At 44.3% G+C, this 21,332-nt stretch overlaps 1 protein-coding gene across 2 annotated transcripts in view; it reads right to left on the bottom strand.

The window, feature by feature from the left end:
- XPO4 (exportin 4) overlaps nucleotides 1–5,901 on the bottom strand; it is a 92,224-nt gene extending 86,323 nt beyond the window's left edge. Inside the window, exon 1 of one of the 2 annotated variants that reach the window (XM_084767228.1) lies at nucleotides 5,661–5,901. In XM_084767228.1, the coding sequence (XP_084623354.1) occupies nucleotides 5,661–5,729 (69 nt within the window). In that variant the 5' untranslated portion in view covers nucleotides 5,730–5,901. The remainder of the gene's footprint in view (nucleotides 1–5,660) is intronic. The other variant, XM_084767230.1, reaches the window with a different exon arrangement.
- Between the last annotated feature and the right edge of the window lie 15,431 nt (nucleotides 5,902–21,332).

Here is a 21,332-nt window from a genome sequence, read left to right as displayed (position 1 = left end):
TGAATGGAGGTTCTCATGCTTGTCCAGTATGCACCCCACCAACTAAGCCATCCCCTGCCACCTGCTGCACAATGAAATATTTAACAAAAGAATGCTTTGTATTTTACAACTTTCAGCAGTACTTTCATTTACAGCTGGAATGTAAAACAGCAGTAACTCTGCTGAGCGTTCAGATCTAAAGGCTTTCAGCCACTGACAACCAGGAAACAGAATGAAATACTGCCTCAATCAGAACTTCTACAAGGCAGCAGACCTTCCACTGCTGTTCTATGTAGGCTCAAATATATATGAAGATTTTCTTTCTTATTCTATTTTTGTTTTGTTTTGTTTTGTTTTTCGAGACAGGGTTTCTCTGTGTAGCCTTGGCTGCCCTGGACTCACTTTGTAGAACAGGCTGGCCTCGAGCTCACAGAGACCAGCTTGCCTTGCCTCCCTAAGTGCTGGGACTACAGGCCACACCCAGCTTAGTGTTTTGATTGCTTGACACAGGGTCTCACTATGTAGCTCTGGCTATCCTAGAACTCTCTGTCAGTGATTCTCAACATAAGGGTCTCCAACAAAGGGTACATATCAGATATCTTGCATATCACATATTAACATTATGATTTATAACTGTAACAAATTATAGTGATGAAGTAGCAACAAAAACATTTTATGGCTGGGGGTCACCACATCATGAGGAACTGTATCAAAGTGTCACAACATCAGGAACATTGAGAAGCGCTGCTCTTAGTGGTAGACCAGGCTAGCTTCAAACTCAGAGGTCCAGCCTGTCCCCACCTCCCAAAGTACTAGACTAGATTTTTTTTAAAGATTTATTTATGTATGTATGTATGTATGTATGTATGTATGTATGTATGTATGTACATAGTGCTCTGCCTGCAAGTAGAACTGCATGCCAGAAGAGGGCGCCAGATCACATTACAGATGGTTGTGAGACACCGTGTGGTTGCTGGGAATTGAACTCAGGACCTCTGGAAGAGCAGCCAGTGCTCTTAACCTCTGAGCCATCTCTCCAGCCCTAGACTAGATTTTTTTTTTTAAAGAAACCAAAATATGTCATAAGTTCTTTTCTGGACTTCTACCTCACTTATCTTGTACATCTTTCCATATCCACTCAGATCTTTCCATTTAAAAAAAAAAAATCGAAGCCAGGCGTTGTGGCGCACGCCTTTAATCCGAGCACTAGGGAGGCAGAGGCAGGTGGATCACTGTGAGTTCGAGGCCAGCCTGGTCTACAAAGTGAGTCCAGGACAGCCAAGATAACATAGAGAAGCCCTGTATCGAAAAACCAAATACATAAATAAATAAATAAATAAATAAATAAATAAATAAATAAATAGTCAACCAGGGTGTGGTGGCACACATAGACCTCTGTGAATTTGCAGCCAGCCTGATCTACATAGGGAATTCCAGGACAGCCAGGGCTACATAAAGAGATCTTGCCACAAACTGTGCTCCATCCTTCCCCCCAAAAAAACCACTACATATTATTAGATCTTTTTTTAAATTCCATAAAATTTCATTAAATGGGCTGGAGAGATGGCTCTGTGGTTAAGAGCACTGTCTGCTCTTCTAAAGGACCTAGGTTCAATTCCCAGCACCCACATGGCAGCTCACAACTGTCTGTAACTCCAGTTCCAGGTGATCTAACACTCTTACACCAACGCACATAAAATTAAATAATTTATTTTTTTAATTTTTAATTAAATATCATAGAATAGCATTTTACTTGTATAGCCTGAATAAATGCCTAGAAGTGATGTAGCAGGGTCCAAAAAAAAAGAATTTTTAAAGCTTCTAGAACACAATGCTAAGATTTTTACCAAAACTTGTCATATTTTATATTTCTACTAGCAGCACTTACTTCTCCTGTGTTGAAAGCTTGAAGCACTATTATACTTAGTTGCTTTGGATCATTCTGTTACAACTTTCAGTTCTTTTCCATGCCAATGCACTAACAATTCAATTACTGTAGTTTCTATAGAGACTTTAGTAAGTGGTACAGCAAGTCATGAATACTCTTCATTTTTGCTTTTAAATGTTCTTGGTGGCCAGGTGTGGTGGCACTTGCCTTTAATTTCAGCATTTCCCTGGGAGGCAGAAATAGGTAGATCTGTAAATTCGAGGCGAGCTTGTTCTGTGCAGTGAGTTCCAGAACAGCCAGGAATATATAGAGAGAGACCCGTCTTAAAATTGTTTTAATTAAGCATGGTGGCACATGCCTTTAATCCTAGTACTTGGGAGGCAGAGGCCAGCCTGGTCTACAAAGCAAGTCTAGGACAGCCAAGGCTACACAGAGAAACCCTGTCTCGAAAAAAAAAATTTTAATTATTATTTATTACTTTTATACATATTCTTCCTGATATATTTTCTTTTGCTTGTTTTCTGTTTTAGTTTGGTTTTTAGTTTAGTTTTGTTTGTTTGTTTTTTAAACAGAGTCTCACTATGTATGTAGCCTAGGTTGTCCTAGAACTCCCTATGTAGACCAGGCCCAGCCTAGCAGAGATCCTCCTGTTTCTGCCTCCTAAGTGCTGGAATTAAACACATGAACCATCACACAGGTAGGCCTGTGTGCATGTTTTTATAATACTAGAGTTGTTCCATGCAGAGACTCAAGAAACAGTCATCTCTGAAGTGTGCTGGGAACAGTACTTAGGGTACGTGTAATTGCCCCCATATCCCATAGTTCTGGATAGACTTAGTTCAATCTATTACTGTTCAGAAAGGCATCACTGGGTCAGCTGTGGTGGTATATGCCTCTAATGCCAGCACCCGGGAAGCAGGTGGATCACTGTGAGTTCGAGGCCAGCCTGGTCTCCAGAGCAAGTCCAGGGCAGCCAGGGCTACATAGAGAAACCCTGTCTCTGGGGAGGGGGATAGGAAGATACTGCTAAGACTCTTTTAAGTCAGAGATAATATTCATACTATATGTCATTTATGTAAAATAAATAAATAAATAAAAAGGGGAAATGATAGAACGGTTGAAAAGGCCAGTAGAAAAGGCAAAGCATATTCAAACTGTTATGCAGATTACATAAGAAGGTGGAATGGGGTGGGAAACATTTATGTGTTGATTTACTTTAAAGCAATGCATCCCAGTATTTCTACTGTAATTTGTGAGTAATATAATAGTCTCTTCAACACCAAGTTTTCAAGACTACATTTAGGTAGCCTGATTAAACCTGAAGTCACAAAAACTCTGAGTGCAGAGAACGTAGCATAGGAAGTGTGCGTGGCTTGCTCTGTAAAATGTCCACCACCCTCAAGCAAAAGTCAATGACCTGAATCTTTTAGAAAATGAGCTTAAGCCGGACGGTGGTGGCACAAGCCTTTAATCCCAGCACTCCTGAAGCAGAGGCAAGTGGATCTCTGTGAGTTCGAGGCCAGCCTGGTGTACAAATCGAGTCCAGGACAGCCAGGGCTACACAGAGAAACCCTATCTCAGAAAACAAAACAAAAAGTTGTTTTTTAAAAAGTCAGGATTATAGTTCATGCTTGTGACTCAGATAGATCTCCCAGAAGGTCAAGGTCACCAATGGACTACAGGCGTGAGTTCTAACCTAGCCTGTGCTACAGGGTAAAAGTTCTGAACTCTGAAATGTGAGTCTGAACTGAGTTATAGATCAGTCTCATCACTAACTTGTCCTGTAACATACTGCTTTGAACCTCAGTTTCTCTTTACAGTGCAAAACTGATACAGGGATTAATAAGATAGATCCCAAACTCTAGCATTCAAGAGAATATTAGTACCATTTTCCTTACCCACCTATTACAGTTAAGTAAGAACCAGCCTTACAAGGAAAGAGAAAGGATGTGTTGCCAAGCACAAAGCCAATGATGAACATCATCAATTAATCTATCAATTTAAATAGTAGAACACTACTGTGCTATTTGAATGCAGAATCTACTTAAAAACAGCACCCCGGGCTAGAAGGATGGCTCAGAGGTTAAGAGCACCCCTAGCTCCTAGGAAAATCAGGAATGGTGTATTTAGGGATTTTAGTAAACTTATTAAACTTCAGTTTATACCTCATAATTTTCTAGATTTACTTATTTTACGTGTTTCATCTGCATGGCCTGTGGAGGTCAGAAGAGGTCATCGGATACCCTGGAACTGGAGTCAAGCATGGCTGTAAACCACCACAAGGCCCTCTGCTATAGCAACAAGCGCTCTGAAACCCTGAGCCATCTCTCTAGCCCTTCTTCCTACCTTCTAAAACCTAAAGCATCTGACATTGTACGTGAAGACAAAACTTGATGGATATTACTAATAACTATTCTGGAACTGGCTCCAATATTATTTTTTAAATGTCTTAACATTTCTTAATTATGTATTTATGTCGGTGTATGGGTACGTGCATGTTAGTGGGGATGCCCCTGGAACTGCAGCTACACCACCTGACAGAGGTGCTGGGAACCCACTCAGGGTCTCAGGAAGAACAGAATGTGCTCTTAACCACCGAGCCATCTCTCCAGACCCTAGCTAAAATATTCTTAAACACTAACCTTAAAGTAAAATAAGTCCAGGACCAAAAATAAATAAATAAATAATTTGGCTGCATTCACTTTTTTAAAAAGATTTTTAAGATTTATCTTATGTATATGCACGCTCTGTTTTTCACCAGAAGAGGTACTCAGGGTCTATTACAGATGGTTGTGAGCCACCATGTGGCTGCTGGAAATTGAATCCAGGACCTGTCGAAGAGCAGTTAGTGCTCTTAACCGCTCAGCCATCTCTCCAGCCCTGCATTCAATCCTTAAAAACTCTAAATCACTTCAAGTAATAAAATGGACCTCTAAGTTAAAAAAAAAAAAACTACAACCGCAGTCGTCAAAATTTTAAAAGTCTACTGAGTAACTGGATGCAGTTTATCCTTACTTTTGCTCCTCGTGTAGAATACTGTTTATAATCCTGACTGGTCCTGCTCAAACACCCTCATCAAACTACTTAGTGGTAGTTGTAAGACTTCGGTTAACAAGTACCACAAAGTCAGTTTTCCAAAAAACGCGAAACCCACAAGGAGATCCCTCTTGAACCGAGTTTTGTCCCAACGACCTTGGTCCTAAAGATTACCTACCCTCCCTTCCCTCCCTCCTGCCGGTCCGTCCACGTGCCGCCGGCTGCGGTTACCTAGAACTGCCTGCTTGCACGTCAGGCAAAGAGCTAGGGAACCCGAAGCCCAAGGAAGGGGAGCAAGGGTTTGCTAACAGCACCCACACTTTGCCATCCCTCCGCTAACAGGATCGACTCCCCCCAGCGTCATGCACACAAGTCCCAAGAATGTTCCCTAACCTGAGTCCAGCGAGGTTTCACCCCAACCTCCCTCCCCGTGCTTTGCTCTGTCTGCTACCCAGTCTGCCCAGGGCGATATAGAGCGAAGCAGGCGGCACAGGAAACTCTCCATCTTACACCACTACACCCTAATGCCGGGCTGAGAAGCAAGGCGGTCAGGGAAGGGCACAGCTCTAGAAAGTAAAGGACCAAGGCAGGAGGAAAGTAGGATGGGGAATCCTGCGCCACGCCACGCCACCTCCACTTCAAGGTTCATCCCAAGGCCCTTCCCGGCCACCAACCCAGCCGACAGCACGTCTGCTGCGGGAGAGCCAGCAGGAGTCCCACTGATCCCGCCGCGGTTCTCCGGGCCCGGCATCCTCACCATCAGAACTTTGGCCGCGTTCTCCAGCTGAGCGATCACTTCTGGGGGCCCCAGCGCCGCCGCCATCATGGTCTCTCTTCAATGACGCGCCATGCGCTGCATTATGGGAGCAGGCGCCGCGGCCGGCCAATCGCCGCCGCGACCCCGGCGCCTCTCGCGCTCCGGGGCCGTCGCAGCCGCCGTCGGCGTCGCGCCCTCAGCGGCCTGACGGGACCGCCGAGCCGTGAGGTGCTGGGAGGAGACGAGCGTGAGGCCGGTCACGGCGCTGGGCTGAGGGCAGCGGCAGCCGGCGCCGGGCGAGGCCGGGCGGTTGGCTCTGTCAGCCGCGGCCGGGCATCCCGCGCGGCACTGGGCTCTGCGCATGCGTGGTTCCCTGCTAGGAGCGGGGCGCGCGGTCGGGGAATCCTAGACGCGCTACCCATTCGGTGTAGGTTAAGGTGTAGGAGCCCGGCCAGTGCAGTAGCTTCCTCTCGTTCGCGTAGGCTCTCCAGCGTGGAGCAGGATCTCTCAGCCTTGGAAATGTCCTTCCGTTGCTCTCCTTAAGGTGCCCCTAAGCCCTGAACTGCCCGCTTCGCCCTTCCCTCTGCTGAGAGGTGGGGGCAGCCGAGGATGGAACGCTTGGTGTTCTTGATTGAAACCATCTCCTTAACCACCTGGCTTCCCGAATCCAGTGAGAGCTCAGCTGCCACCCGATTTCTTTATGTACATTGGTGTTTTGCCTGCATGTATGTCTGTGTGAGAGTGTCAAATCCCCTGAAAGTAGAGTTGCAGAAAGTTGTGAGCTGTCACGTGGGTGCTGGGAATTGATTGAATCTGGGGCTCCTAAAAAAGCGGCCAATGCTCTTTACCACTAAGCCATCTCCACCGCCACCAGAAGTGCATTATTAACTGTAGCGAAACACATGTATTCTTCCCCCCACCCCACCCCCCTCTGTGAGACAAGGTTTTTCTGTGTAGCCCTGGCTGTCTAAGAACTCGCTCTGTCTAAGAACTCGCCTCAAACACACAAAGATCCACCTGCCTCTGCCTCCCCAGTGCTGGCATTAAAAGCATCCAACACCATGCCTGGCCAGATATTTTTTTTTAATTTGACAAAGTAAATTAATGCTTGATAAATAAAGGAAGTGCCTTTCACTTCATTACCAGATGGCAAAGTTAGTTAAAATGCTGTTAATGTTTGTTTCTCCTGTTAAGATTTGTGCGACCTGGGCCAGCCAGATGGCTCAATCCGGAGGACCTAACTTCAGTCCTCAAATACAGCGCAGGTGGAGAGAACTGACTCTGTGAAGTTACCCCCTCACCTCTGCACCCCTGTCTGCGTTCACACAACCATAACATATACTGTGCTGGTTAGTTTCTCTCAACTTGACAGAAATGTAAACTTCTCCGGGAAGAGAAGATCTCAATTGAAGTCCTGGCTCCATCAGATTATCCTGTGGGCAGGTCTGTGGGCATTTTCTTATTTAATGGTTGATATGAGTGTAGCCAGCTCATCACCTTTAATTTTTTTTTAATTTTATGTGTGTAGGCATTTTGCCTCATATATGTCTGTGCACACCTCAGTCTCCAAAGTGCTATTACTTAATAAATCAAGGAGAGGTGAGAGTCAGGTATCAGAGGGGGGCTGGTAAGTAGGTACATTCTGAAGTATCCAACACTGAGATTTTACAATTTTAAAATTTCCCCAAAACACTCAATTCCCAACTATATGAGATATTTGTAACTCACACAAATAAAAATATTAGCTGTTAGCTAGAAAGGAAGCACATTCATGCTGACATTGGTAAACTACTTTTCTATCTTCTTTTTTTTGGGGGGGGGGAGGGTTTCAAGACAGAGTGTCTCTGTGTTATCCTTGGCTGTCCTGGACTCACTTTGTAGACCAGGCTGGCCTCGAACTCAGGGAGATCCAACTGCCTGTGCCTCCCAAGTGCCAGGATTAAAGGCATGCGCCACCACACCCAGCTCTATCTTCCTTCTTAAAGGAGTCCGTGTTGTAAAGTTCTCCTTTAATTGCATAAAGCACATTCTTTTGAATCCAAAGCCTCAACTAAAGCATTATTAAGCCTCACACATTGTTTTTTCCAAGACAGGGTTTCTCTGTGTAGCCTTCTCTGCCCTGGACTCCCTTTTTAGACCAGGCTGGCCTCAAACTCACAGCGATCCACCTGCCTCTGCCTCCCAAGTGCTGGGATTAAAAGGGGTGCACCACCACGCCCAGAAGCCTCATACATTTTTATAAGATATTCATTTGTTACATCTGCAACAAATAATTTTATAATTTTTTTGCAGCTCGCTATAATTGGCCAAGTATGTGTCCATTATGTGAAGCACTAAGATAACTGCTTAGATTCATAAAATTATTTGAAAAATAATATTTATAGTTGGTCAGGTCTCAGTGGCTTAGAAGGTTCATCTAAGAAAGAACCTACAACTATTGTTTCATTAAACAACATACTTGTAGCAGGATATTTGATCACACTGTGAACCCCAGATTATGTACTAGAAAAGCCTGTTTCTACTTGTGGCGTGGCTCAGCCCTAGCATACACCTTTAATCCAAGAGCTTTCTGTAAACAGGATTAAATAAAGTCAACCAGAGGTTAAGAGGCAGAGCAAGCAACCATAGGAAAGTGAACATAGGAAAAAACCGTAGACAGTAAGAGGAAGTCCAGAGGATGCCTAGAGAGGTGCACAGGAGGTAGAAAGGAAGGACATTTGGAGAGTTTTGAAGACAGCTAGAAGAAGGGGCTCTTTTCTGCTGGGATATTAGCTAACTAGGAAGGTCAGCTGGGTGCTTTCTCTGCCTCTCTGAGCTAGCAGATTTTCACCCTATCATCTGACTCCCAAATCTTTATTGGTAAAATTGAACAATGGAGATTTTGTTTTAAAACAACACATTTGTGCTTATACGCATACATTAGTACTGCCCTGAACCTTGGCCAGAGAAGCTTCTCTCTGTACTGGTGAGCAGTTAGTGCAGATTCATAACTGGTCAAAGTGTTGAGAATAAGTGTCTATTGAATTCTCAGTTCTAAATGGACATCTATATCAAGGCCTGTCCCCAAGGCTTAGGAAGCATCCAGAAGAGGGCTAGAAAGCCTGTAAGAGCCAGAGAATCGGGAGGGATGCAGTGAAATGCCATCTCGCGGCCATGATATGGTCAATGCACCCACAAACTCACTGCAGCTATGATTTCCTGTGCAGGACCAAATCAGCAGGCTCAGTCAACGTTCCAACAAGCAGCACCAGCTGGACTCGGTGGACAGGGCAGGGGAGATGGTGGTCAAGAGCACTGGCTGTGCTTTTAGGTGACCTGAGTTAGATTCCCAGCACCTACATGGTGGCTCCTGATTTTCTTTAACTCCAGTTTCAGGATCTGGCAATCATGAGGTACCATGTAGATGCAAAGACAGGCGGATCTCTGAGTTCAAGACCAGACTGGTCAACAGACCAAGTTCGAGGACAGCCAGGGCTGCACAAAGAAACCCTGTCTGGAAAAACTAAAATAAATAAATAGAGTAACATGAAGTATCTTTTCTAATTACAGTGAAATGACACTAGAAATTAAAGGCATAAGGAAAACTAGAAAATCTGCAAATGTGTGAAAATTAAACAGTAGACAAGTAAACAACCAAATGGTCAAGAGAAGTCACCAGGGAAACTGGAAAATAATATGAGAGTTTCAGGACATCTGGCACACTCCTTTAATCCCAGCACTTGGGAGGCAGATCTCTGAGTTCAAGGCCAGCCTGGTCTACATAGTGAGTTCCAGGACAGCCAGAACTACACAGAAAAGAGCTGAGCATAGCCCTGCATGCCTTCAGTATTCCCACTCAGAGAACTATGGAAAGAAGACCCCGAGTTCAAGGCCAGCCTCGGCTACACAGACTTTGTAAAAAAAGGAAGGAAGAAAAAGAAAAGAAACTTTAAATCTTAGCTTTTCAACTTAAACTAGAGGAATGGAGAGAGGGCTCATGAGTTAAGAGTTTATTGCTTGTCTAGAAGACCCAAGGTCAATTACCAGCGCTTAAGTCCCGTTTCTCAAAACCACCTGTAACTCCAGCTCCAGGAAATCTTCCTCTGAGGGCACCTGCACTCATGTGCACATATATGTGATTAAAAATAAATTCTTTTTTAGCTGGGCGGTGTTGGCGCACACTTTTAATCCCAGCACTGGGGAGGCAGAGGCAGGTGGATCGCTGTGAGTTCAAGGCCAGCCTGGTCTACAAAGTTAGACTAACAGCGAATCCCTGTCTCGGAAATAAATAAAACAAATAAATTCTTTTTTAAAAAAGAACGAACTTAAACTAGGAAAAACTGACAACTACACTAAAACTGCATGGGTGAAGAAATTAATAAAGATTAAAGTGAGGCAGGTCAGCTAGCTCAGTGGATAAAGGTGCTTGCTGTCAAGTTTGATGAGCTGTGTTCAGTCCCCAGGATCAATGATCCAAGTTCTGTAATCACACATACACATATACACACATGCATGCACACATGAAACAATGCAATGACTTTTTAACCAGAAATAAAGGACTAAAAGCAGTAGAGAGAAAGGAAACCAGGAGTCTAGTTTTTTAAAAAATATCTACAAAATTAACCTTTTGTCATTTGGGGGGGGGGAGGCAAAGTACAATCATAAATGATCACATTACAACTGATTTTACAGAAATAAAAAAAGTATAAGAGATACTATAAATAATTACACGTCAACAAGTTGGATAAATAGGTGGAATGTAAATCATAGAAATATACAATCTACCCCAACTGGATCATAAGGAAATTGGAAATCAGAATAGACAGTGTCAATAATCCAAATCTCTAGCAACAACAAAACCAGACACAAAGGCCCAGAATCAGATGATTGCATTGATAAGTTCTGTTAAAGAGTTGTTGTTGTTTGTTGTTTCTCTGTGTAGCCCTGGCTGTCCTGAAACTCTGTAAACTGGTGTCCACCCCTGCCTCTGAGTACTGGGATTAAAGGTGTGAGCTACTACACCCAGCTATAAAAAAGAAAAGTTTCAAGGATGTGGAATCTTGCCAGTTTCTCCACTTTGCCTGAATACTACTCATTCTGAAATGCGCTCTGTCATTGCAATCCACTGCCTGCACAGGGACCTAACAACACCCACCACTACCTAGTCTTGAACTTTGAACCTCCAAAGCTCAAAGCTCAAAAAGCTTGTATTTTTCCCACCTACCCAATGCAAAGCTGACTAATAAAACCATCTCTGTAGGGCTGAGGAAATGTACTGGTTTGTGTTTGTCAATTTGGCACAAACTAGGAGACACCCAGGGGGAGGCACTGCCTCCATCAATTTGTCCTAATGGGCACATCTATGGGCCATCTTCCAGCCCATTGTACGTGGCACCACCCTTGGGCAGATGATCCTGGGCTTTATAAGACAACAAGCTAAGCAAGCCGTGGAGACCAAGTGAGTGAGCAGTATTTCTCCATGGTCAGCTTCACTTCCTGCCTCCAGGCTTTGAGTCCCTGCCCTGGCTTCTCAATGATGGGCCATAAAGGGAAATAAGCACCTTCCTCAAGGTCATGGTTTTCCACAGAGCAACAGAGAAGCAACCCAACGGAGAAGATAACTCAGTCCATAAAGTGCTTGCCTTGCAACTCCGAGGACCTGAATCCAATCCCTAGAGAGCAAAAAATAAAATAAAATAGGGCACTGCAGAGATGGTTCAGCATCTAAGAACACTTGACTGCTCTTGTAGGAAACAGGTTCAGTTCTCTGCAGCCCCTATAACTCCAGTTCCAGGAAACCCAATGCCATTTCTGACTTCCACAGGCTCCTTGTTTGTATTACTATGTGCTTACAATGCCAGCACAAAGAAGAAAAAGATAGATGGACCCTGTGCTCGCTGGCCAGCCACACTAGCCTAGTGAGGGGTTCCAAGTGACAGACTCTGTTAAAACAAAAAACAAAACAAAACAAAAAACTAAGGTCCTCTGACCTATGTGCACACACAGCATGCACACTTACTCACATGGATGCACGCATCCATGTACACACTAAAAATCTTTGCACTGAGTGTATGAAATCTGTAAATGCAAGATGCCAGACTAACAGGTTAGAAGGCTAAGTGGCATGGCCACCTCAGTTGATGTAGGAAAGCACACTGTTTCATCATTTGTACCAATGCCCCGCTTGTGTTTGTATTTAGTACAATGTGGAAAGGCAGCAGCAACAGTGGGTGTTTTGGTTTCTTTAAAAACTCAGTATGGAGGCGCTTGAGAGATGGCTCAGAGGTTAAGAGTACTGACCGTCCTTCCAAAGGACCTGGGTTCAATTCTCAGCACCCACATGGCAGCTCACAACTGTCTGTAATTCCGGGCTCCGCGGCATCTGACACCCTCACACCTACATGCATACATGCAGGCAGAACATCCATGTACATTAAATAAAGATTTAAAACAAACAAACAAACTCAGTAATGAATCACTGCCCAGCTACGGAAAAAACAAACAAACAAACAACTGAGTAATGTAGCCAGGTGTGGTGACACAAACCTTTAATCCCAGCACTTGGGAGGCAGAGGCAGGCAGATCTCTGTGAGTTCGAGGCCAGCCTGGTCTACAAAGAGAGTTCCAGGGCTATTACACAGAGAAACCCTGTCTAGAAAAAAGCAAAACAACAACCCCTCAGTAATGTTATATAAACGAGTGTTTGTTTTAATCCCAAGTGAGAGATATGGGACTGCTTTAGTTTGTCCACAGCTGATAATTGCCTTGTGTGGGGCGTGGTCTTCTCCAGCTGGAGTTAGCGGAATTCCAAGGACTCTGGAAGAGTATAAATACCTGAGCCAAGGAGGAGGAGGGGGCTTTCAGGAGATGGATGGAGGAGGAAGGAGGCTGCTCATTTGTCCTGCTGCATTTGCCATTCGCTGTTGCTGGGCTGCTAGACATCCTGAATACTGAGACTGGTACTTCCCCCCAAAGAACCTGATGACCCTAGCCAGCTGGAACCAAGTCTAAAGAGGCCTACGTCACCTGTCCCTTCTACCCTTCTATCTCTCCTACCTAGGGTCGGGGCTTGGAAGGGAGGTAGTGGCATAAAGAAAATAGTGTTAAAAACTAGCACCTACAATCAGCGGAGCAAGTAGGCAAGAAAAATAAGTGAGACATACAACTTGAAGTAAAATCATCTCTGTGTGATATCCTCAAGACTAACGTACATTGTAATGTATGCTATTCTCTCTCTTAAAAGGCTTAAATAACCTTCCATTGTGCGTGTGCATGTATGTATATATCTACATACCAACTTATTCATGTGACAGCCACACAGACACTGCACGGCTGGCTTCCAAATTGTCCACATGCTTGTTTCTTTGCCTCTGCCTCACAAGGCTTATTTCACTTATGAGTGAGCCACAGTCATTCACAGGCTTTAAAGGAACTCCCTTGCTGCTGTAAGGATCGCTCCCAGAGTGGCGCTGTGCTACAGAGCTGTGATGGTTGGAGTGGAAACCACGGTCCACAGGTTCCTGTGTCTGCGTGCTTGGTCCCTGGTTGATGGTGCTGTTTGGGAAGGGGGAGCCTTGCTGGAGGAAGTATACCACTGGGGGTAGCTTTGGGGGTTTCCAGCCTCATCCTGTTGCCGTGTCGTGTGTGGATGAAGTCTGATGGGCCAGCTTTTTACCACCACGCTTTCTTTGGCTGGTGCCATGTCTCTCCCACCATGATGGGCTCCATCCTTCTGGAAACCATAAGCCAAAGTAAACCTTTTTCTCTAAATTGTTCTTTATCTTTGTGTTTTAATCACAGCAACAGAAATTAACTAATACATGTACAAACAAACAAACAAACTCAGGAAATTGCTATTTGAGATGATATGTGTTTCAGGTACGCAGTCCTATTTCCTGGGAAGTTATCAAAGACAAGGCCTGCCGGGTCTGAAAACTAGAATGACTTACAAACCATTTGGTACTGCAGGTACTGAGCATCTCTATGCTGAGGGTGAAAAGGCACCGTTGAAAGAGGGATGCTAGCCGGGCGTGGTGGCGCATGCCTTTAATCCCAGCACTCGGGAGGCAGAGGCGGGCGGATCACTGTGAGTTCGAGGCCAGCCTGGTCGACAAAGTGAGTCCAGGACAGCCAAGGCTACAGAGAGACCCTGTCTCGAAAAACAAAAAAACAAAAAACAAAAAACAAAAAAAAAGAAAGAAAGAGGGATGCTAAGTCGGGTGTGGTCCCGGGACTCGGGAAGCAGAGGCAGGCAGATCTCTGTGAGTTTGCGGCCAGCCTGGTTTCTCTATAGAGTGAGTCCAGGACAGAAAGGGCTGTTACACAGAGAAGCCCTGTCTCCAAAGAGGGATGCTAGAGTCCAGAAACGGGATGGTTGGCAGCAGCGGAGGGTAAGGAGGGATTGCTGATGGGGAGGACAGATAACTGGCCCATGAGCTGACAGTTACTTCTCAAAGAGGTCAAACCCAATATGTCCTCTAATGATTGAAAAGAGCCAAAATCAAGCCAGGCATGGTGGCCCACGCCTTTAATCCCAGCACTCGCGAGTCAGAGGCAGATGGATCACTGTGAGTTAGAGGCCAGCCTGGTTCCAAAGTGAGTCCAGGACAGCCAGGACTACAACAGAGAAACCCTGTCTCAGAGGGAAAAAATAAAAGAGCCAAAATCAAACCTGTTTGCAGCAATGGCTTCAATTGTCCAATATAAGTGTTGGGAACAGAAATCCTTCTCTTATTCCAGGTTTTAGGAAAGAGAGTATCACTAAGTGAAATATAATTAACTCCAAACACTTCTGCTGAAGAAACCACAGTTCCCACTTACACTCTATGGAGCCTGCTAATGCCAGGGAGATCTGAGAATTTTGGCTTTCAACTGTCCCACTCTGGGCTGGGGAGATGGCTCCGTGGTCAAGAGCACTGGCTGTTCTTTGAGAGGACCTGAGTTCAGTTCCCAGTACCCACATGGCAACTCATAGCTGTCTGTAACTCCAGTTCAAGGGGATCTTGTCAGGGTGATCATTTTATGCACTGTATAAAGGTTGTATGCAATATACATGTATTATTATAAGTATTATGTATAATAATATGCATATTGTATAATAATACAATATATATGTATTATTCAAATGCTGATTTCTGTGCCGATAGAAGAGAGCTCAGTACAGGACAGATTCTGTTATTCTTTGGCTGCATCATTTGTAAACACTTCCTTCACCATCTTCTGGTTGGTTTAATAAAGAGCAGAAAGGCCTACCAGGCCCCATGGTGCTGGCCTTAATCCCAGCACTTGGGAAGCAGAAGCAGGTGGATCTCTATGGCTTCGAGGCCAGCCTGGTCTACAAAGAGAGTTCCAGGACAGCCAGGGCTATTACACAGAGAAACCCTTTCTTGAAAAACAAAAAACAAAAAACAAAAAACAAAAATTAAAAAATTAAAAATTAAAAATTAAAAGTTGAAAGATCAATACAAAGACAGGAGAGGAAGGCAGGACTTTGGGGCAGCGATAGGAACTCTGAAATTTCTGGGAAGGATTTGAAGGTAGGATCCCATCCTCTCATAGACATGCATGCAAGGAGGCAAAACACCAGAGCACATCAAAAACAAACTAAGATGTAGCCGTCCACTCTAACCTTCCTTGCCTCTTGTTTTGTTACTTTGCAATTCTGCATATATGTCTTGTGTTGCTTTTCTGTGTACACTTCTCAATTGGTCTGGGGATTGTGTTTGTGTTTCTCTCTGTTTACTGCAGGGCGTTCTTTACTGCTCCAGCCATAGCTCATATAGCTCCCCGCTTTTTCCTACGCCTTTTCTTTCTCCCATTCTTATTCCATCCTCCTTTTATCTCTTAATTATAGCTTTCCACAGTTTGAACAATCTCTAAAAACTGTGGACCTCAGCAATATCCCAACTTTCTTCTCCAAGCTACTTTCCCCACCCAAAATTTTTTTTTCTTTTCAATGTTGATCTAAAAAAAAAAAAATCTGAGTATACTCCATCTCCTGCTTGCTTGCTTACCCTACAATAGGTATTGAAATCAAGGGGCCGGGCTGGGCAGTGGTGGTGCACGCCTTTAATCCCAGCACTGGGAGGTAGAGGCAGGCGGGTCGCTGTGAGTTCGAGGCGAGCCTGGTCTACAAAGTGAGTCCAGGACAGCCAAGACTACACAGAGAAACCCTGTCTCAAAAAAGAAATTATTGTAGAGTTCTGCCATTGTGTCATCTAGTTCCTATGCTGATCACTTAAAAGCTTGAATACTTGACGAGAATTGAGATTTAGTTTATAATACTTTGCAATGCTGATGCACTGTCTTAGTCACTGTCCTATTCCTGTGAAGAGACACCATGACCAAAGTAATTTTTTTGTATTTTAATTTATGTGCATTGGTGTGAGGGTGTCAGATCTTGGAGTTACAGACAGTTGTGAGCTGCCAAGGGGGTGCTGGGATTTGAACTCGGGTCCTCTGGAAGAGCGGGCAGTGCTCTTAACCACTGAGCCATCTCTCCAGCCCCTCACCAAAGTAATCCTTAGAAAAGAAGGTATGTGGGGTTGGAAAGATGGCTCAGTGGTTAACAGCACTGACTGTTCTTCCAGAGGACCCAGGTTCCGTTCCCTACACTTACATGACAGCTCATAATTGTTCTAACCCCAGAATACAACACCCTCACACAAACATACATGTAAACAACACCCTCACACAAACATACATGTAAACAAAACACCATTGCACATAAAAATAAAAATAAGTAAATCGTAGGCATACGGTTATTGTGTAGTTTAAATTCTGATTTCCTGTCTAGATGCTTTATAAAAATAACTTCAACAGTAAATTATACAAGAAAGAAAGAGCAGGGCCTGGTGGTGCACGCCTTTAATCCCAGCACTCAGGAGGCAGAGGCAGGTGGATCTCTGTCAGTTCGAGGCCAGCCTGGTCTACAAAGCAAGTCCAAGACAGCCAAGGCTACACAGAGAAACCCTCTCTTGAAAAAAAAATTAAAGAGCCGGGCGTGGTGGTGTGCGCCTTTAATCCCAGCACTCGGAAGGCAGAGGTGGGCAGATCGCTGTGAGTTCGAGGCCAGCCTGGTCTACAAAGTGAGTCCAGGACAGCCAAGGCTAACACAGAGAGACCTTGTCTCGAAAAACCAAAAAAATAAAAATAAAAATAAAAATAAAAATAAAAATAAAAAAAAGAAAAAAGAAAGAAAGAAAAGCATGTGATTGGGCTGGAGAGATGGCTCAGAGGTTAAGAGCACTTGCCGTTCTTCCAAAGGTCCTGAGTTCAATTCCCAGCAACCACATGATGGCTCACAACCATCTATAATGTGATCTAATGTCCTCTTCTAGCCTGCAGGTGTACATGCAGGCAGAGCACTGTATACATAACAAATAAATAAATCTTAAAAAAAATTAAAGAAAAAAAACATGTAATTGAGGACTGGCTTACAGTTTCAGAGATGAGTCCATTATCATCATGGCGGGAAGCAGGCAGGCAGGCGTGGTGCTGGAGAAGGAGCCGAGCCCCACACACTGATCCACAGAGAGTGAGCAGGGTGGGGCCAGTGAGCCACGTGTGGACGTTGAAACCTCAAAGCCCAGCCAGGACGGCACACTTCCTCCAACACCACCAACAAAGCCAGGTCTACACCAACAACCCTCCACCTCTAATTCTTCTCAAACAGTTCCACTCCCTGGTGCCTAAGCATTTAGATAGATAAGCCCCTGAGGCTTCTCATTCAAAGCACCACAGGTTCAAACCCAGGGCCCTGCACGAGGCAAGCATTCTAACCTGGAGCCCTGTTCCTCACCCGTGGCGGGATCCCCGACTCTAGAAAAGATTCTATGCTGTGTTGGCTTCTTGCTGTGCCTGGGATCAAGCCCGAGGTCTCATTCATGCTGTGCTACCCATCTACATATCCGCTAACCCTCAAGTCTTCTGACGCTGCCCTGTCTCCGAGCTCTGTTGCTGTGACGGGAAGGGCAGGGCTTTTTTTCCTTACACTTCCACTTCACAGTTCATCATGGAAGACAGTCAGGGCGGGAACCTGGAGGCAGGAGCTGATGCAGAGGCCGTGGAGGAGTGCTGCTTGCTGGCTTGCTCCTCATGGCTTGTGCAGCCAACTTTTTACAAATAGCACTCAGGACCACCAGCCCACTCACTCACAATGGATTTGGCTCTTCTGCATTGATCGCTAATAAAGAAAATGTCCTACAGCTTTGTGCACAGCCCAATCTTATGGAGGCTTTTTTTTTTTTTCCCAATTGACAGTCCCTCACCCAAATAACTTTAGCTTGTGTCAAGTTAACATAAAAGTAATCAGCACAGTCCTCATCTTTATTCAGAACGAAGAGCCATATTAGAAGAAATTTCCTATTTTTTTTCCCCCTTAGTGTTAATTCTTTCTCCAAAGGTCCAAACTCTAAGTCTGGAGATTAAATGGTACAAAAATTTAAATTTAAAAAAGTAAATAATAATTACCTAAAGTATGTGATCAAACCAAACAGTCCTGTTTGCATTATTACTTTGACATACCAAAATGTGTGATCAAGTTCTATACACACTACACCCACCTCAGGTTTTGTAAACATTTAGGCTTCAGGTCATTCAATATCTGTAAAATGATGCTCAGAATAACATTGCCCGCCATCATTGTGTTGCTTCACCATGAAAATAAATGAATATGGATGCTCATAATAGTTAGAAATAAATGAATATGGATGCTCATAATAGTTCAAAGACGGTAAAACATTATGCCATTTAAGAGTGTTTAGCTTAGCCGGGCATGGTGGCACACACCTTTAATCCCAGCACTCAGGAGGCAGAGGCAGGTGGATTGCTGTGAGTTCGAGGCCAGCCTGGTCTACAAAGTGAGTCCAGGACAGCCAAGGCTACACAGAGAGACCTTGTCTCGGAAAAAAAAAAAGTATTTAGCTTTTGTGTTACGTTTTCAGCCTGAAAGAGGTGTTGTACCTAATGAAAACTCAAACATAATAGAAAGCTGCAAATTAGATCACATTTCTAAGTGACTCTATTGTAGAGGAATGTTAATTCAGACCATAGCTCCTCTGGCAAGAGATCATATCCAAAGATCTTCTATGTGACCTGGCCGGAATACAAACATGCCAGGAGACAGAGGCAGATCTAAATTCAAGGCCAGCCTGGTAAAGAGCAAGTACCAGGTAAAGAAAAGTTTAGGTCCAGGGTGGTGGTGCATGCCTTTAATCCCAAACAAAAGTTAAGTTAGTTTGTAGGAGGAAGCACCCATGTTCGAAAGTGATGTCCCTTTGAAAGTGATGTCTAATTGAGAGGCAGAAAAAGAAAGTGACGAATCAGAGAAGATTTGACAGGAGAGGATACACCCAACATGGACCAGAGAGACAAGGGAAGCTACTTAAAGAGCAGTGCAGAGAGATGGAGTTTTGCCGGGAGAGTTTTGCAGAGACAGGTTGAAGGCAGAAGGAGCCAGAGACTGAGAAGGAGCCAGAAGATTAGAGCAGATTGCTGAGTTAGTTTAAGGCCAAGCAGAACAATTCAGAGGCTGAGAGAGAAGCCAGATTACGTCAGCTGGGAGAGGAGTCTGAGCCAGAACAGCTGCGTTGAACCAACCAGAGCTCAGAACAAGGAAAGGCGAGCTTATTATGCAGTAAGACTCAGAGGCTGAAAACATTCTAAACTAGGTGAGATTAGGCCTAGGTTAGCAGACAGAGGCAGTAAGCCTCCCAGACAACAATTGAAACAGGTGAATAAAAATTTCTGTTGCACTATGTAGTATTAACAACCTTCTGAGAAAACAGACATATTTTAAGAAAAATCACTAGGGGGAAAAAACCTGCAGTTTTCACCTTCCTGAGCTGCTTTTGATTTAGGGGAAACAATGCAACAAGAAATTTGATGAGCCTTTGAAATGAACCCAAAATCTCCATTCCAAACGTGTAGCAATAGCTCCCTCTGCTGTTTGAATTTCAATGGTGCCAGTTGTAATATCTCTAGTTTTATTAATTTTGAGTTTTGCTCTTTTAATCGGTTTGGCTAAGGCTTTGCCCATTTTGTTTATCTTGTAAAAGAACTTATTTTCTTGCCTAATTAGTTGTATGTATTGTTCTTTTACATTACATTAATTTTTTCTGTTTTTTTTTAAAGATTTATTTTATTATTATGTACACAGTGTTGTCTGCATGTACACCTGCAGGCCAGAAGAGGGCACCAAGTTACATTATAGATGGTTGTGAGCCACCATATGGTTGCTGGGAATTGAACTCAGGACCTTTGGAAGAGTAGGCGGTACTCTTAACCACTAAGCCATCTCTCCAGCCCCTTTTCTGTTTTTTAAAAAATTTATTTATTATTATGTATACCATGTTCTGCCTGCATTATACCTGCAGGCCAGAAGAGGGCATCAGATCACATTACAGATGGTTGTGAGCCACCATGTGGTTGCTGGGAATTGAACTCAGGACCTTTGGAAGAGTAGGCGGTACTCTTAACCACTAAGCCATCTCTCCAGCCTCTTTTCTGTTTTTTTAAAAACTTATTTATTATTATGTATACCATGTTCTGCCTGCATTACACCTGCACGCCAGAAGAGGGCATCAGATCACATTACAGATGGTTGTGAGCCACCATGTGGTTGCTGGGAATTGAACTCAGGACCTTTGGAAGAGCAGGCAGCGCTCTTAACCACTGAGCCATCTCTCCAACCCCCTTTTTCTGGTTTTTCGAGACAGGGTTTCTCTGTGTTATCTTCACTGTCCTGGACTCACTTTGTAGACCAGTCTGGCCTCGAACTCAGAGATCCACCTGCCTCTGCCTCCCGAGTGCTGGGATTACAGGCGTGCGCCACCACACCCGGCTACATTTCATTAATTTCTAATGATTAAAGTCCTTACACAAAGAAACCGTGTCTCAAAAACCACAAATAAACAAAAAACAAACAAGAGAAAAAAGTTTTAATTAAGAAAATGGGGGTCAGCCGGGCGTGGTGGAGCACACCTTTAATCCCAGCAGTCGGGAGGCAGAGGCGGGCGGATCACTGTGAGTTCGAGGCCAGCCTGGTCTACAAAGTGAGTCCAGGACAGCCAAGGCTACACAGAGAAACCCTGTTTCAAAAAACCAAAAAAAAAAAAAAAAAAAAAAAAAAAAAAAAAAAAAACCAAAAAAAAAAAAAAGAAAAAGAAAATGGGGGTCATAGAAAAAAGTAACAGAGTTCCTTGTGACATTCATAATTTCATTTTGTCGTTATACTTTGTTCTCATTTGCTCCCCTTTATCACAGCCGTTCTCTGTGCCCTGTCCCCATCTGGCTGCTTCTCCTTCCCCCAGAAATATCCAATATCCTCCTCTTTCTCCTCCTCTCCTTTTCTTTCCTCCTCCTCCTCCTCCTCCTCCTCCTCCTCTTCTTCTTCTTCTTCTTCTTCTTCTTCTCTCTCTCTCTCTCTCTCTCTCTCTCTCTCTCTCTCTCTCTCTGTTGTTTGGTTTTTGTTTTTTAAAGTTTCATACATAGTCTGGCCTGGAACTCAGAGTGTAGTTGGGATGATCTTAAACCCCTGCTCCTCCTACCTGCACCTCCTAGGCGCTGCAACTATAGGCGTGCACCTCTCCTGCCCCTCCCCCCACCTCCCCCCACCCTCCCCCCACCCCACCCCACCCCACCCCAGCCCAGCCCCACCCGTCCAGCCCCCTCACCAAGCCTCTTCTGCTTTCT

The sequence above is a fragment of the Acomys minous genome, assembly GCF_964271855.1.
Source record: "Acomys minous genome assembly, chromosome: 18".
Lineage (NCBI taxonomy): Eukaryota > Metazoa > Chordata > Mammalia > Rodentia > Muridae > Acomys > Acomys minous.
This window is presented reverse-complemented; position numbering and strand designations above follow the sequence as displayed.